Source organism: Chiloscyllium punctatum, chromosome 16 (genome assembly GCF_047496795.1).
Source record: "Chiloscyllium punctatum isolate Juve2018m chromosome 16, sChiPun1.3, whole genome shotgun sequence".
Classification (NCBI taxonomy): Eukaryota; Metazoa; Chordata; class Chondrichthyes; order Orectolobiformes; family Hemiscylliidae; genus Chiloscyllium; species Chiloscyllium punctatum.
In genome coordinates this window covers 194,748-212,420 of record NC_092754.1, presented here as the reverse complement: position 1 = coordinate 212,420, position 17,673 = coordinate 194,748, and the positions used below count along the sequence as shown (strand labels likewise).

Genomic DNA, 17,673 nt, shown 5'->3' with positions numbered 1-17,673 from the left:
CTGGGTGCTGGCAGGTGGGACTAGATTGGGTTGGGATATCTGGCCGATATGGACAAGTTGGGCCAAAGGGTCTGTTTCCATGCTGTACATCTCTATGACTCTATGACCTTCTGCTCTTGTTCAAATCATCAATGTTTCTTAGCAGGTTAGAGTTAATAAAAGAATTTAGGATTTATGGATATGACCGAGATGAAGGTGATAGGTCAAGGAGGAGAGGGTGGAGTGGATAGGTGGAAAAGGAGATAGGCAGGTTCGACAAGTTCGGACAAGTCAAGGATACAGTGCTGAGCTGGAAGTTTGAAACTAGGATGAGGTGGGGGAAGGGGAAATGAGGAAGCTGTTGAGGTCCACATTAATGCCCTGGGGTTGAAGTGTTCCAAGGCGGAAGATGAGGCGTTCTTCCTCCAGGTGTCTGGTGGTGAGGGAGCAGCGGTGAAGGAGGCCCAGGTCCTCCATGTCCTCGGCAGAGTGGGAGGGGGAGTACTTCAACCGCAGGGCATCAATGTGGACTTCAACAGCTTCCTCATTTCCCCTTCCCCCACCTCATCCTAGTTTCAAACTTCCAGCTCAACACTGTCTCCTTGACTTGTCCGGACTTGTCGAACCTGCCTATCTCCTTTTCCACCTATCCACTCCACCCTCTCCTCCTTGACCTATCACCTTCATCTCCTCCCCCACTCACCCATTGTACTCTATGCTACTCTCTCCCCACCCCCACCCTCCTCTAGCTTATCTCTCCATGCTTCAGGCTCACTGCCTTTATTCCTGATGAAGGGCTTTTGCCCGAAACGTCGATTTCGCTGCTCGTTGGATGCTGCCTGAACTGCTGTGCTCTTCCAGCACCACTAATCCAGTATTTGCTTTCCAGCATCTGCAGTCATTGTTTTTACCTCATTGATTTTTCTCCCTATGTACCCAATCCAGATCTTTCATTATATTGAATACTTCAATCAGATCTACTCATAATCTTCTTTTCTCCAAGGAACATTGTCCCAATTTCTCCAATCTATCTTCTCAACTGAAACTACTCATCCCTCAAACTATTTTCATGAACTTTTTCTGCTCCCTAACGCCTTCACATTTTCTCCATCTAAAGATCTTAATTTTCCATGCCAGCATGATACATTACAAATCTTCTAAACCTGCAATTATGTTGTTGCATGTTCTTTTCCTCCTTGTTTTTTTTGTTGCAAAATTTTATTTTGCTTAAATTTGCTACAAATGAAAGTTCCACTTTCACATTGCTGTTTTACTCTTGGTGAATTTACAACCGGTACTGTAGCACAGGAACAGTGACGCTGGACTATTCCATTATTGGCTGCTGTCCCCCACCGTCCCCCATTGCTTTGTCTTTCTCCTCCCAACAAGCAATTGAGAAAATACTCTACTGATAAAGCAACAAATTAGTGGCAGTTGACAGGGGTTCATTTCTGTGGCAAATGAAGCATTTAGGCCTCTGAGTTTCAATCTGTAAGGTGTCAGTGAGCAGAGTACCATCTTGTTACTGTATCAGTTGCTATTTTCACCATGTTGGGAGCTTTTTAAAAAGGAGAATAGCAGGATGCAGGTAGGTTGGGGAAATAGAGCCTCTGAAATTAGAAACTGGAAAGGTAGAGAATCAAGATTTAATGAAGTTTGAAAAGCAGTAGCCTCAAAAATTCAATCCTTTCATCGAACACTTCCCAAAGTTATGTTTTACATGTCTACTACAGTGGGACATTAATATTTGTTGTTGATGCTACCAGCTATATACTCCATTTTAGTAACATTTTTGTGTCAAGTGAATTATTAAAATTTGTAATTCTGTTTCAATCACATAAAACTTTTAATTAATGACCACATACCTTCAACAGGATGATCATCCATGTTGGTATAAACTAAAGACGCTGACATTCCCAGGCTGTAGCCTATCATACAAGATGTGACTTCAGATGCTTTTAATGGCAGATTGAGATTGTTGTGTCGGTTAATAAGCCCTGGCATTTTGTTGGAGCATTTACCTTTTGTGTGCAGGTACACAAGTAGACACACACATATATACAGCAATGTCCAAAGCTGCTTAATTTGCTCTAACCTGATGGAGAAAAAGAAAACCTATGAAAGAAAATAATGTCATCATCTGAATAAACATTATACCACTGGCACAGATGACAGGACAATCAGCTGAAACAATCATAGAAAATTAATTGAGAATCAAACACATTGCAACCTCCAATTAATAACCACAATGTATGTCACTACTGCAATTTTTAGACATAATCAGCTTTCACAAAATTTGTAGGAAACCTTAAAACACTATTGAACATATGAACTTTGTATCACATCCTAATTTTATGTTAGATAGATATGAAAAACATGGCAACTTCTACTGAAACCGAAGTTGCAACACTTTAAAACTAACAAAGGCATGTTTTATACAGTACCTTCCTCCAAAGTATTGCTGGAGTTCTTTTCTTCATGATTTTAATGAAACAATTTTTGTTGTCTAACAAATATTCTGGATTTGTGTTATTTATATTTGTTCATGCATAGGGTTTGGGCATTTCTAGTGAGTTTGGAATTTATTGTCCATCCTGAAATAACTCCAGAGAGGTTGGTATCCCATCACCAAGTCACCCTTTATTTACATGTGCATATTACTTGACACTAGTCCAGTTTCATCGGAGCCTGTTCTCAGAGTGAACAGACCTCTGACATTCCTGTTTATATCTGTCAGCCAGGGCTCCCCGATTGGACCAGATTAACAGCCAAAATCAGGGAACACTTATCCTATGAGGTCCACTTGGGTGTCCTCATTACAATCAGTACATACCCCCTAATTGTCCTTTTGAATGTGATGGGAGCTGCTTTTTGAACTGTCATAATCTGTGGTGTCAACCCACAGGGTTGTTTGGAAGGAAAATCGTGAACTTTGACTCAGCTATCATAATGTTTGATTTAGATGATAGTCTTTTAAAAGAAACGTGTAGAGTGGAAGACCAGAGTTCAGAAGAAGAAATGAGGGAAGTCAGGGTTTGAGGCACTGGTGTGGGTTTGGCAAATGAGTAGAAAGCATAACCAAACAAAAAAGCAGGGCTGTATTGAATTGTTACTGACATCTTATTCTGAGTTTAAAGTTTATATGTGATCCTGATCGCTCATTCTAGTCTGATCTAGCCAGGCATGCTCCTGTGCTGCCCACCTTGTTACTTTCTGATCCAACCTGTGTATCACAATATGTGAGCAGTTACACACCAGTCTCACTGGATTAATTATACCACACTTTGTAGTTACAAACTTAAAGTGAAGCAGTAAAAGGTCTCAAAAGAAACTCAAAGATGCTGAGAATAAACTTCTTCAAAGCTAAAGAAATGTTAAGAAGATTTTTTTTCCTGTTAATTATTTACAAATGGAAGATTCAAAAACTGAGTGCTTATTAAACTGAAATTTGAGGTTATGTAGAACTACCTCGGACTACATCCATATATTAGTTCTTACACTGTCAGAGCACATGGTGGTTATGGGCTGAGACCTCTTAGTCTCTTCAAAATATTTGAAAACTGGCAGTTTATATAGAACAGGTTAAACACTAAGAATCATAATTATTAAAAAGTAATAAAAACTTTATATCTCAATTGATATCTCAATTGATTCTCTGGTTTCAATATACTAAATTATTTTGAGATTTCATGAATGGGATTTTTTTAAGAGGCAGATTGGTAGTGTGTGGATTCTGGCCACTCTGCAAACTCTGCTTCAATGCTCACACATTTCATTCTATTATCATTATTGATTGGACTCCAGCAGGAATTCTGCTGAGTGACTTTTAAGTATCTAACCTTTGCTAATTTTTCTAAGATAGCTAGTGTTATAACCAAAATCAGAAATTGCTGGAAAAACTCAGGAGGTCTAGCAGCATCTGTGCAGAGAAGGCAGAGTTAACATTTTGGGTCCATCACCCTTCTTCAGAATTCAAGTGTTGTAAGCAGTGTAGCTGGATGTAAAAAAGTACAATATGATATTTATAGGTTCAGTCATCTCTGCCAGTCCTGGTCAAGTTGATAGTATCTTTGCCTCTCATTCAATTATCAGTTCAGGAATTGAGGACAAATCCAAAACTGACACTCCAGTACAGTACTGAATGAGTACTGCAATATTAGAAGTATTTCCTTTTGGAGGTTCCATCTGCCCTCTCAGATGGACATGAAAGATCCCACAGCAGAGGAATTATCCCTGGTGTTTGGATTAATAGTTATCAAAATCATAACACCGGAGTTTGGTGTGTGCAAATAGGTTTAGAATAGTTAGGTGAATGTTTCTGACCAGCACAGACTCAATGAGTCAAATAACCTTTTTTTTGTGTTGTAGACCTCCATAAATCTATGACTCAAACGGCTCATTAGCTTATCTGGACTCGAGTGCCCCAGAATCAGCACCCCAAAACCTCCAGGGAAAATAGGGTCCACACTACAGTTAGCTCTTTGCACCTCAGCTGCAGAAACAGGGTAAACATTGGGACATAGTGGGATGGAGAGAGAAAAGGAAATCTATGGAGGTCACTTTAGCAGCACAGACAAAAAGGCATTTTTTTGTGGTTCGCAGGTTCTTCATTAATGTTCATAATGTTACCTTCTTGTATGTATTTGGAAGTCTCTCTAGATTGGTGCTCAATGCATTTTCATAGCTCCTGGTAGCAGTTCATGTTAATTTATGAGGATCAATGCACAGACATCAATAGTACATAATTGCAGCACAACGACTACACCATCTGCAAACAACTACAGCAATGCTGAAGGGACAGTGATATTTTTCCTAGTCAGGATGGTGAGTGGCTTGCAGGAGAACTTGCAGGTAATACTGTTACCGAAAATCTGCTGCCTTTGTCCTTCTAGATGGAAGTAGTCATGAGTTTGGAAGGTGCTGTCTGAGGAACTTTAGTGATAGTGCACATTGTGCAAGTAAGCGTCGGTGGTGGAGGGAGTGAATATTTGTAGATGTGATGCCAATCAACCAGGTTGCTTAGTGGTGGATGCATCAAGTTTCCTGAATGTTGTTGGAGCTGCACCCATCCAGGTAAGTAGGGAGTATTCCATCACACTCCTGACTTGTGCCTTGTAGATGATGGACAGGCTTTGAGGAGTCAGGAGGTGATTTACTTGCCAAATATTCCCAGCCTCTGACCTGTTCTTGTTGCCAGTGTGTTTGTGTGGTGGGTCCAGTTCAGTTTCAATGGTAACCCCAAAGATATCGATTGTAGGGCATTCAGTGATTGTCTCGGTCCATCATGGTGGTCTTCTGGCTCTTCATGGCAGTGTCCCAACCTGATATAGCAGTCTCTTGGTGACTCAGCGTGGCGGTTTTTCCATCCAGTGTGGCCTTAGCTTGGACTTCTAGCCTTGAAATGATTCCAGAGTGGCCTTCATCCTCAAGAGCATCAAGGTGAAGCCCAGCATGGACTAGAGGTTAGATACTGGTGTGAACTGTGTTGGAAGGACTGTTACTTTGAACTTTTTATTTCTCTATATTTCTAATTTGTTCCTATGAAATATAATGCTAGACTCTTTTTTATTTCTATATTTTCCTAATTTTCTTTCCCTAAGAATTTGTACTTTGAATCTGTATCTAGGTACCTTTGTGCCTGTGATGGCTCTGTAAGTGATAACTTGTAAACTTTTCAAGGTACTAATTTGAGTACAAGAGACAGTAAAGCTAATTCTTAATCTAATTCCTATTGGACGTGATCATAGCCTCACATTTGTGTGTCACAAATGTTACTTGGCTCTTGTCAGCCCAAGCCTGGACATTGTCCAGATCTTATTGCATTTGAATATGGACTGCTTCAGTATCTGAAGAGTCATGAATGGTGTTGAACATTGTGCAAACATCAGTGAACATCCCCACTTCTCACCTTCTGCAGGAGGGAAGGTCATTGATGAGGCAGCTGAAGATGGTTGGGTCTTGGACACTACCCTGAGGAACTCCTGCAGCGATATCCTGGAGTTGAGATGGCTGACCTCCAAAAACCACAACCATCTTCTTATGTACCAGGTATGATCTATCTTGTGGAGAGTCTGGCCTCTGAATACCCATTGATTCCAGTTTTGCTAGGGTTCCTTGATGCCACACTCGGTCGAAAGCAGCCTTGATGTCAAGGGCTGTCACTCTCCCCTCTGGAATTTAGGTCTATTGTCCATGTCTGAATCAAGGTTGTAAAAAGGTCATGAGCTTAGTGGCTCTGACGGAACTCAAACTGGGTGTCACTGAGCAGGTTATTGCTGAGAAGGTGCTGCTTGATAGCACTGTTGGTGACACCTTCCATCACTTTACTAATGATTGAAAGTAGACTGATAGGGTGGTAATTAGCTAGTTTGGATTTGTCCTACTTTTTATGTACAGACATACCCACATTGTTGGATAGATGCCGTTGTTATAACTGGACTGGAAGAGCTTGGCTATGGGAGTGGCAGGTTCTGGAGCACCAGTCTACAGTACTATTGCTGGAATATTGTCAGGGCCCACAGCCTTTTCAGTATTCAGTGCCTCCAACCATTTCTTGACATTTTGTGGAGTGAATCAAATTGGCTGAAGACTGGTATCTGTGATGCTGGGGACCACTGGAGGAGGCCAAGAGAGATCATCCACACTTCTGTCTGATGACTGCTGTGAATGCTTCAGCATTTTCTTTTGCACTGATGTGTTGGGCTCATCCACCTTTGAGTATGAGGATATTTGTGACACCTTTTCCACCATTGATTTTTGAATTGGTTAATTGTCCACCACCATTCATGACTAGCTGTGGCAAGCCTGCAGAGCTTAGAACCAACCCATTGTTTGTAGGATTTTAGCTCTGTCTATCACTTGCTGGTTATGCTGTTTGGCATGCAAGTAGTCCTGTTTGGTGGCTTCACCAGGTTGACACCTCATTTTTAGTAATGTCTCGAACTGCTCCTGGTGTGCTCTCCTCCATTCTCCATTGAAGCAGGGTAGATTTTCTGACATGTTGGTAATGGTTGAGTGGGGTATGTGCATGAGATTGCAGATTGAGTCAAAGTACAATTCTGCTGTTGTTGATGGCCCACAGCGCCTCATGGATGCCCAATCTTGAGCTGCTAGATCTGTTTGAAGTCTGTCCCATTTAGCACGGTGATAGTACCACACAACACAATGGAGATTATACCTAATGTGAAGCTGGCCACTCTTAAAGATAACGTTATGGACAAATGCATCTGCAGCTAGCAGATTGGTAAGGATGTGGTTAAGTATGTTTTTCCCTCTTGTTGGTTCCCTCGCCACATGCTACAGACCCAATCTAACAGTCTGTCCTTTAGGACATGACCAGCTCAATCAGTTGTGCTGCTGCCAAGCCAGTCCTAGTGATGAATTTTGAAATCTTCTACCCAGAGTACAGATTGACCTTTCACTATCCTCAGTGCTCCCTCCAAATATTATTCAACATCAGCTGAGGGAGGACAGTACATGGTTATCAGCAAGACATTTCCTTGCCCATGTTTAACTTGAAGCCATGAGACTTCATGTGGTTTGGAGTCACTGTTCAGGACTCCCAGGATAACTGCCTCCCAACTGTATACCACTATGCTATCACCTCTGCTGGGTCAATCTTGGCAGTGGGACAGGACATATCCAGGAATGGTGATGGTAGTGTCTGGGGCATTGTCTGTAAGGTATGATTCCATGAGTATGAAAATGTCAGACAGTTGCTTGACTAGTCTCTCCCAAATTTGTCACAGGCACCCCAAATGTTAGTGAGGAGGACTTTGCAGAAGTAATAAGGCTATTTCTGCTATTGTCTTTTCCGGTGCCTAATTCAATGCCAGGTCATAGAGCCATAGAGTCATTGAGATGTACAGCATGGAAACAGACCCTTTGGTCCAAACTGTCCATGCCGACTAGATATCCCAACCTAATCTAGTCCCACCTGCCAGCATCTGGCCCATATCCCTCCAAATCCTTCCTATTCATATACCCATCCAAATGCCTCTTAAATGTTGCAATTGTACCAACCTCCACCACATCCTCTGGCAGCTCATTCCATACACGCACCACCCTCTGCATGAAAACGTTGCCCCTTAGGTCTCTTTTATATCTTTCACCTCTCACCCTGAACCTATGCCCTCTAGTTCTGCACTCCCCAATCTCAGGAAAAAAGACTTTGTCTATTTATCCTATCCATGCCCCTCATAATTTTGTAAACTTCTATAAGGTCACCCCTCAGCCTCCGCGCTCCAGGGAAAACAGCCCCAGCCTGTTCAGCCTCTCTCTATAGCTCAAATTCTCCAACCCTGGCAACATCCTTGTAAATCATTTCTGAACCTTTTCAAGTTTCACAACATCTTTCCAATATGAAGGAGACCAGAATTGCATGCAATATTCCAACAGTGGCCTAACCAATGTCCTGTACAGCCGCAACATGGTCTCCCAACTCCTGTACTCAATACTCTGACCAATAAAGGAAACCATACCAAACGCCTTCTTCACTATCCTATCTGCCCGCAACTCCACTTTCAAGGAGCTGTGAACCTGCACTCCAAGGTCTCTTTGTTCAGCAACACTCCCTAGGACCTTACCATTAAGTGTATAAGTCCTGCTAAGATTTGCTTTCCCAAAATGCAGCACCTCGCATTTATCTGAATTAAACTCCATCTGCCACTTCTCAGCCCATTGGCCCATCTGGTCCAGATCCTGTTGTAATCAGAGGTAACCCTCTTCGCTGTCCATTACACCTCCAATTTTGGTGTCATCTGCAAACTTACTAACTGTACTTCTTATGCTCGCATCCAAATCATTTATATAAATGACAAAAAGTAGAGGACCCAGCACTGATCCTTGTGGCACTCCACTGGTCACAGGTCTCCAGTCTGAAAAACAACCCTCCACCACCACCCTCTGTCTTCTACCTTTGAGCCAGTTCTTTATCCAAATGGCTAGTTCTCCCTGTATTCCATGAGATCTAACCTTGCTAATCAGTCTCCCATGGGGAACCTTGTCAAATGCCTTACTGATGTCCATATAGATCACATCTACCACTCTGCCCTCATCAATCTTCTTTGTTACTTCTTCAAAAAACTCAATCAAGTTTGTGAGACATGATTTCCCATGCACAAAGCCATGTTGACTATCCCAAATCAGTCCTTGCTTTTCCAAATACATGTACATCCTGTCCCTCACGATTTCCTCCAACAACTTGCCCACCACTGAGGTCAGGCTCACCGGTCTATAGTTCCCTGGCTTGTCTTTACCGCCCTTCTTAAATAGTGGCACCACGTTTGCCAACCTCCAGTCTTCCGGCACCTCACCTGTGACTATCGATGATTCAAATATCGCAGCAAGAGGCCCAGCAATTATTTCTCTAGCTTCCCACATAGTTCTCGGGTACACCAGATCAGGTCCTGGGGATTTATCCACCTTTAACCATTTCAAGACATCCAGCACTTCCTCCTCTGTAATCTGGACATTTTGCAAGATGTCACCATCCATTTCCCTACTGTCTATATCTTCCATATCCTTTTCCACAGTAAATACTGATGCAAAATATTCATTTAGTATTTCCCCCATTTTCTTGTTTCCACACAAAGGCCACCTTGTTGATCTTTGAGGGGCCCTATTCTCTCCCTCATTACCCTTTTCTCCTTCATATATTTGCAAAACCCCTTTGGATTCTCCTTAATTCTATTTGCCAAAGCTATCTCATGTCCCTGTTTTGCCCTCCTGATTTCCCTCTTAAGTATACTCCTACTTCCTTTATAATCTTCTGAGGATTCACTCGATCTATCCTGTATATAGCTGACATATGCTTCCTTCTTTTTCTTAATCAAACCCTCAATTTCTTTAGTCATCCAGCATTCCATATACCTACCAGCCTTCCCTTTCACCCTGACAGGAATACACTTTCTCTGGATTCTTGTTATCTCATTTCTGAAGGCTTCCCATTTCCCAGCCGTCCCTTAACACGTGAACATCTGCCTCCAATCAGCTTTCGAAAGTTCTTGCCTAATACCGTCAAAATTGGCCTTTCTCCAATTTAGAACTTCAACTTTTAGGTCTGATCTATCCGTTTCCATCACGATTTTAAAACGAATAGAATTATGGTTGCTGGCCCGAAAGTGCTCCCCCACTGACACCTCAGTCACCTGCCCTGCCTTATTTCCCAAGAGTCGGTCAAGCTTTGCACCTTCTCTCGTAGGTACATCCACATACTGAATCAGAAAATTGTCTTGTACGCACTAAAGAAATTCCACTCCATCTAAACCTTTAACACTATGGCAGTCCCAATTGATGTTTGGAAAGTTAAAATCTCTGACCATAACTACTCTATTATTCTTACAGATAACTGAGATCTCCTTACAAGTTTGTTTCTCAATTTCCCTCTGACTATTAGAACATCTACAATACAATCCCAATAAGGTGATCATCCCTTTCTTATTTCTCAGTTCCACCCAAAAAACTTCCCTGGATGTATTTCCAGGAATATCCTCCCTTAGCACAGCTGTAATGCTATCCCTTATCAAAAATGTCACTCCCCCTCCTCTCTTGCCTCCCTTTCTCTCCTTCCTGTAGCATTTGTATCCTGAAACATTAAGCTGCCAGCCCTGTCCATCCCTGAGCCATGTTTCTGTAATTGCTATGATTTCCTAGTCCTATGTTCCTAACCATGCCCTGAGTTCATCTGCCTTCCCTGTTAGGCCACTTGCATTGACATAAATGCAGTTTAATTTATTAGTCCGACCTTGTCCCTGCCTGCCCTGACTGTTTGATTCACTTCTGTTCTCAACTGTACCAGTCTCAGATCGATCTCTTTCCTCACTATCTCCCTGGGTCCCACCCCCCACCTTACTAGTTTAGATCCTCCCAAGCAGCTCTAGCAAATCTCCCTGCCAGTATATTAGTCCCTTTCCAATTTAGGTGCAATCCGTCCTTCTTGTACAGGTCACTTCTACCCCAAAAGAGATTCCAATGATCCAAAAATGTGAACCCTTCTCCCATACACCAGCTCCTCAGCCATGCATTCCTCTGCTCTATCCTCCTATTCCTGCCCTCACTAGCTCATAGCACTGGGAATAATCCAGATATTAGGTAGATATTACTACCCTTGAGGACCTCCTTTTTAAATTCCTGCCTAACTCTCTGTAATCTCCCTTCAGAATCTCAACCTTTTTCCTTCCTATATCATTGGTTCCAATGTGGACAATGACCTCTCGCTGGCCCCTCTCCCCCATGAGAACATTCTGCACCTTCTCTGAGACATCCTTGATCCTGGCACCAGGAAAACATCACACCATTCTGCTTTTTCTCTGCTGGCCACAGAAACGTCTGTCTGTACCTCTGACTACAGAACCCCCTAATACAATTGAGCTCTTGGAAGCCGACGTACCCCTCATTGCATTAGAGCTGGTCTCAATACCAGAAACTTGGCTGTTTGTGCTACATTCCCCTGAGAATCCATCACCCCCTACATTTTCCAAAACAGCATACCTGTTGGAAATGGGTATATCCACAAAAGACTCCTGCCCTAGGTGCCGACCTCTCTTACCCTTCCTGGAGTTAACCCTGGAGACTTTCCCCCCTTCTTATAACTGCCATCCAGCATATACTGTTGCTGTTGCAAATTCCGCATTGCTTCTATCTGACTCTCCAACCGATCCATTTGATCTGATAAGATTCGCATCCAACAGCATTTATGGCAGATATAATCCGCAGTAACCCTTAAACTCTCTTTAAACTCCCACATCTGACAAGAAGTACATATCACTGCAAAGGCCATTTTTGCTCCTTCACAATCTACAGGCCGAGAAAATAACACCATCCCATTCCTCTACAAAACACTACCCCAGGTTAAATTAATAGCTATGGCTTATATTTTAAGTTTAATCAAGAGACTTATCTCCAAAAACATATAATCAAGAAAGAACCCATTGGACCAACTAATACAGCCTTTCTCTTGGACAGACTTAAAACAACAATTAACTTATCTGATTCTGTGTTGTGAACTTCGCCCAAACTGGATCCTCCAAGATTAGTTGTAAATTTCACTGTTTGTTAATTTTCCCAAATACACTCCGATGTCCAGTGACACATGAATTCAAAAACAGCAAAGGCAGTAACTGTGCAGGCTCTCTCTCTCTCTCTCTCTCTCTCTCTCTCTCTCTCCTGTACTGTCCTCACCATGTGCTTCCTTTGTCTGCTCTTCTCCCTTTTAAAACTGCTGTTGTTTTGACCCATCCGGTTTCATTTTATTGAGACTTAAATAGTAATTGATAATACTGAGTGGCTTGCTAGGCCATTCCAGAGAGCTATTGAAAATCCACATTGCTTCAGAGTCAGGTCTAATTAAATCAGATGAGGTTCGCAGATTTTCTTCCCTGAAGGACATTCGTAAACCAGATAGGTTTTTCTGACAAATGACAATAGTTTCATGGTCAACATTAGACTCATAATTCCAGATTTTGTTTTAATTGGATTCAAGTTCCAACATTTGCCATGGTGGGATTCAAACCCAGATCCCCAGAACATTAGCTGAGTTTCTGGATTAATAATCTAGTGATAATGCCACTAAGCCATTGTCTCCCCTAAATGACACATTTGCCCCTCTTCATTTAAAATGTTGGCTCCTTCTCTGCACAAAGTGAAACTGTCAAAGAGTTGACTACCAATGGCTGTAATAGGGAGATGCAATTTACAGAGGGTAAATACTGGAGGATGAACAGGCAGTTGATAGCCTGTTTGCCTGTGTGCTCTATATTTCACAGGCTTGTGACCAGAGATATTTGAATTTAAAAGCTGTTTAAATGGTCTGTGCAGTAAATCCTTCCTCACAAATTATGTCACTTAACACACCCACTCCAAGTGTGCCCACTGCCATTTTTTTCCCCATTGCATAGGTTTGATTTCTAAGATGGTGGAAGGCAACAGCTAGCACTCCTCTTCCAGCTTCAACTTAACCATGTCAGTGAGCCTCAAAATAACTGCATTCCCTCCTTGTGGTCCATTCTGAGGGCCCCACGGTCTGCACAGCTCTTCAAGTCCCACCCAAGGCATCTAGCTTACATCTGCCTACCTTTTCCATCCAGCTCCTGCCTTATGAGATCACCATGCCTGGTGTGGTCATTCCCTCCCCACGCCACCCTGCCCCCACACCCACCACCACACTCAGATTGTGGATGACACCATTCCACCACCCAACCTCCCCATCCATCTGCATCACAACCTTCGCAGCACTGCCCCTCCCCCCTTTACAAAGCCTTCAACCCCTCCTCACAATTATACTGAGACCTTGTTCAGATCCTCCAGGCCCTATTACCAATGTCTGAACTGCTGAGCTTCAGTTTCATGGCTACAGTTGCACTTCATACCCACCTTCCTCATTCCCCTTTAGTTTCTGTGGACAGACCTGACACACTGTCCATAGCCAACCCCTCAACTGACATAATTAGAGAGCCCCAGCAAAGATGTGCCCACACTCCTGAATGTGCCTGTAAATCTCCCCAACTATAACTGCGCTAGTCCCTCTGGATACCCCTCCACACTTGCCACTACAGAGCCAATGGACTGACGGTGGCCCACTCCCTGATTGTAAAGGTACTGACCTCTGACCAAGACCTCCCCAAGATGTTTGACCATGGCGAGTGCCAATGTCAAAGACTACCTTTGACCCAGTGATCTGGGACCTCCTGACTGACTGGTTCCTCCATGCACTGTAATGAGGATCACTAGCAGCAAGGCAAGTTGTCTAATTGTGTGACTGTGCGACCAGGCATGGCAAGGCAGGACAAGGCAAGACTGGGATTCTGTGAGCAAGCAGATAGATGCTAAGTGAGTGAATGCTAAGAGAGCAAGTGAGCAGCCCTGAGATCCAGCCTAATACAGTTGGTGAACTGGATACCTGTCTCTATGTACAACATGTCCCTGCTTAGCTTTTCAATGCCAGTTTCTGGTATGCCCTACAATGTAGGTCTCTGCATCTCGAAGTCATTGCATACTAGAAATGCTAGATGATCGTGATGGGTTTGCTGATTCTGGATGCCAATGTCCATGGAGGAGAAGTGAATTCTGCTGATGCCCATGGATCATGCCCTGAGATGTTGCTGCCCAGTGTCTAATATGGAGGTCATTTAGTGCAAGAAGCAAACTGAATCTACAGGTACAAACTGTAGTTTCCTTGTCAAGTATTCCCAACTTTGAGCTTATTTGGCAAGTTAGGCAATTGAAGTCTGAATATTGATGAATTGAGTTAACGTATTAACAAGTCAGTTGTCAAGCAAAGTGGCTCATTGCTTAGCACTACTGCTCACAGCTCCAAGGACCCAGGTTCGATGCCATCTTCGGGTGACTGTGTGAAGTTTGCACATTCTCTCTGTATCTGTGTGAGTTTCCTTTGGATGCGCTGGTTTCCTCCTATAGTCCAAAAATGTGCAAGTTAGGCAGATTGGCCATGCATAATTACCCATAGTGTTCATGGATGTGTTGGCAAGGTGGTTAGCCATGGGAAATACAGGGTAAGGAGATGGTTCTGGGTGGGATGGTGTTTGTTGAGGACCTATTGGGCCAAATGGCCTGTGTCCACACTATAAGGATTCTGTGATAAGACAATCAATTGTCATCTCACCAATGCTGAATGAGAATCTCATCATGCCACTTGTGAAAAGCATAGATGATGGAACAGTGTAATCTCAATGTTGACACTTGTCCAGTTCTGCCACACATCTCTCCATAGCCCACAAAGCTCAGAACTCTATTAGATTCCCCCCATAATCTACCAAGTCAGATTTCATTCTGGCATCTGGCTTGCACAGTAGTGGCATCAGCTTGAATCATCATCATTGAAACTAATCCTTCTCAAGTACTTGAGATAATTGCTCAGTGCAGTGAATCTCGTTTCACCTGATGACTGAAAGAGAGAGAGCCACAATCCTTTGCTACTTCTTTTAGCTCCTAAACTATCGATGAGACAAATTATAAAATGGCCTTTAGATACAGATTAATGCACTCTGCAACAGACCTGAACTGAAATGACTGTGTCTGCTCCTGCCTCAGATTTGCTGACCAGTTCAAACAGGAAATTAAAGCTTGGATCTTTTGACTATACAGAAATGTAGGAACATAGAAAATAGGAACAGGTGTAGGCTATTTAACCCTTTGAAGTTGTTCTGCCATTCATTATGATCATGCCTGTTCATCCAACTGTTTCTGCTTTCCTCCCATATTCTTTGATCCCTTTAACCCCAAGTTCGATACACAACTCTTTCTTGAAATCTTGAATGTTTTGGCCTTAACTACTTTTTTGTTGTAGAGAATTCCAAAGGCTCACCACTCTCTTGGTGAAGAAATTTCTCCTCATCTCAATTTTAAATGAATTGTCCAGTATCCTTAGACTGTGACCTCAATTCTGGATTCCTGCCATCAGGAGTATTATTTTTAATCTAATCTGTCTAGTCCAGTTAGAATTTTATAGGTTTTTATGACATCCCCTCTAAATCTTCTGAACTCTAGCAAATATAATTCAACCTCCCTTCACCATCCCAGGAATCAGTCTGGTCAGCCTTCACTGCACTCCCTTTATAGAAATAACAATGCAGCTTGCACAGAGGTCTTCATTTTTATTCAAGGTAACGCCTTTGTTAGCAATACTATGGACTATACCACCAACAGAAGACAACTTCAATTCAGATTCACTGTTGGTAAATTGTTATTGATCTAGTACATTTTACTGCTATGCATTAAAAAGTGCCTGCTACTAATCCTGCTGAGAGCAAACAATATTACAATTAGACAGAAAATTAGAATTCGATATTCTTTGTCTTTTAAAACTAAAACATTACTCAAAAAATATGCAAAATGCATAGTTGCTAGGGCAACCATTCAACACAGAAAGAATACACGCTGTAATACATCATATTCAATTCTATCTGACTGGGAAGAGAATGATTAACTGTTGAACAAAACAGGTTGATGGTCAATCTACATGCACATGATTCAGCAACAGTCCCTCAGCTTTCAATCTAATTAAAAATCCCACATGCAGGTTAGCAAAATCAGAGGATGAAATGTACCACAAATATGTATATAATGCATTTGCTTTTTCCATAAGAATATACTTAAAGCAAGTCACCAAAAAGAAAAATTTTCCCTCCAAGAAAAGGAATTAGAAACTAGACAAAAACAAATTGCGAACGCTAAATACAATAACAACAGAAAGTACATTATTATTCACCTCATCTTTCCTCTAAAGCAAGATATCTGAGCCTAACAACACATTTCCCTCTTCAAGTTAGCTTAAAACCACACCAGAAATTGAAGAAGTATTCTGATACTCAAGTTCCCTTCCAGGCCATACACTATCCTAATTTGGAACTATATCGTTGTTCCTTCATTGTCTGTGTCAAAATCCTGGAATCCTATCCCTAACAGCACTGTTGGCGACTGCAAACCAGGTACACCATTTCAAGAAGGCACCTCATCACCACCTCCTCAAGGACAGTTAGAGATGGATAATAAATGCAGATCGAGTCACCAACACCCACCAAAAAATGAAAGAATTTTTAAAAATCATACAATTATGCAATGGCCTCATGCCTTGTTGGAACTGTTCTTCTTATAGTATTGTTTGTGAAAACTAATTTTGGATTTCTTGATTAAATTAGGAATCAATTATATTTCAGATTTTAAATATTCAAAATAAATCTTAAAGCTATTCTTTAAGTAATGGCTTAAAATACAATTCATCATTGACATTAACAGTAGAAACATATGGCTTTACATCACATTATGTCAGTTTATTTTTCCTTTTCAGCTAAACTTCTTAAGAAATTCAGTATATTACTTTAATGCCATTGTATCCTTGGAATAATATTTGTTAAATTTGGTTTTTTAAGTTAAATACATCTTATAAAGTGTCATATAGTTTTAAAAGCAAATCACAATTTCTCAAAAGGAAAGGTATCTTTAAGCACTTTAACAAATAACATCCTCTAAAATTTCACTTGTTATGATCTCAGAATCTAGCATATTATTCAGAAGATGAAATTAAGGGGAACAATGTGGTTACCTTTTGTCCTGTTCAGATGTGCTGGTCTGTTTCAGTTGCCCACCTTGGCCACCATTCCAAATGAGAAGCTGAAAGTATCTTGTGAATAATTGTGGATCTGCGATGTTTCCTGAACCTCATCAGCACCCCACACCCTACAGCTTTGCAGGCTTTGTAATCCTTTGCTGAAAACAAATCTCTGCCGGCAACACGTGTCTTTCTAATGGCATGCTTCTGTCATCTTATGCTGTTTACTGCAGCTTTTATATCACAAATTACCAGCAAGCTTTAGACATTTTAAAGTATTTTTGAAAGGCTTGAACATGAGAGCCTTAGATGGAAATATCCAATGTGGCAGACTTTGTGACTGCATTATAAGGACATCTGAGCCAGGTTCATCTGTTTGGCAGCATGTAACCATGACAATCGGTGCATAGCTGAGTTTCTTCCTCAAAGGATGCTGCAAAGTCTGCAACTATATTGGTGCCTTGTGCTGCACAATTAATTTGGCTTTGCTGCTTAGTAATATTGAAGCAGAATAATTTCATTGTGCAGGTAGAAATAAGCAACATCATTTATCATTATTAAAAGATGAGTTTTGCAAAGTTTACTGAACAATATATTAAAATGGCAAGAATAAAGCAATAGGTTATTCA

The 17,673-nt window shown here is 41.7% G+C and overlaps 1 protein-coding gene across 3 annotated transcripts in view; it reads right to left on the bottom strand.

Moving 5' to 3' along the window:
• The window catches only part of vwa5b1 (von Willebrand factor A domain containing 5B1), a 396,694-nt gene extending 379,327 nt beyond the window's left edge, over positions 1–17,367 (bottom strand). For all 3 annotated transcript variants that reach the window (XR_011962666.1, XM_072585920.1, XM_072585921.1), the window contains exons 1-2: positions 17,039–17,367; positions 1,845–2,074 (exon numbers count right to left, since the gene is read on the bottom strand). Coding sequence is in view for 2 of the 3 variants with exons in the window: in XM_072585920.1 (XP_072442021.1) it covers positions 1,845–1,983 (139 nt within the window). In the remaining variant the exon portion in view is untranslated. The remainder of the gene's footprint in view (positions 1–1,844; positions 2,075–17,038) is intronic.
• Positions 17,368–17,673: the final 306 nt, after the last annotated feature.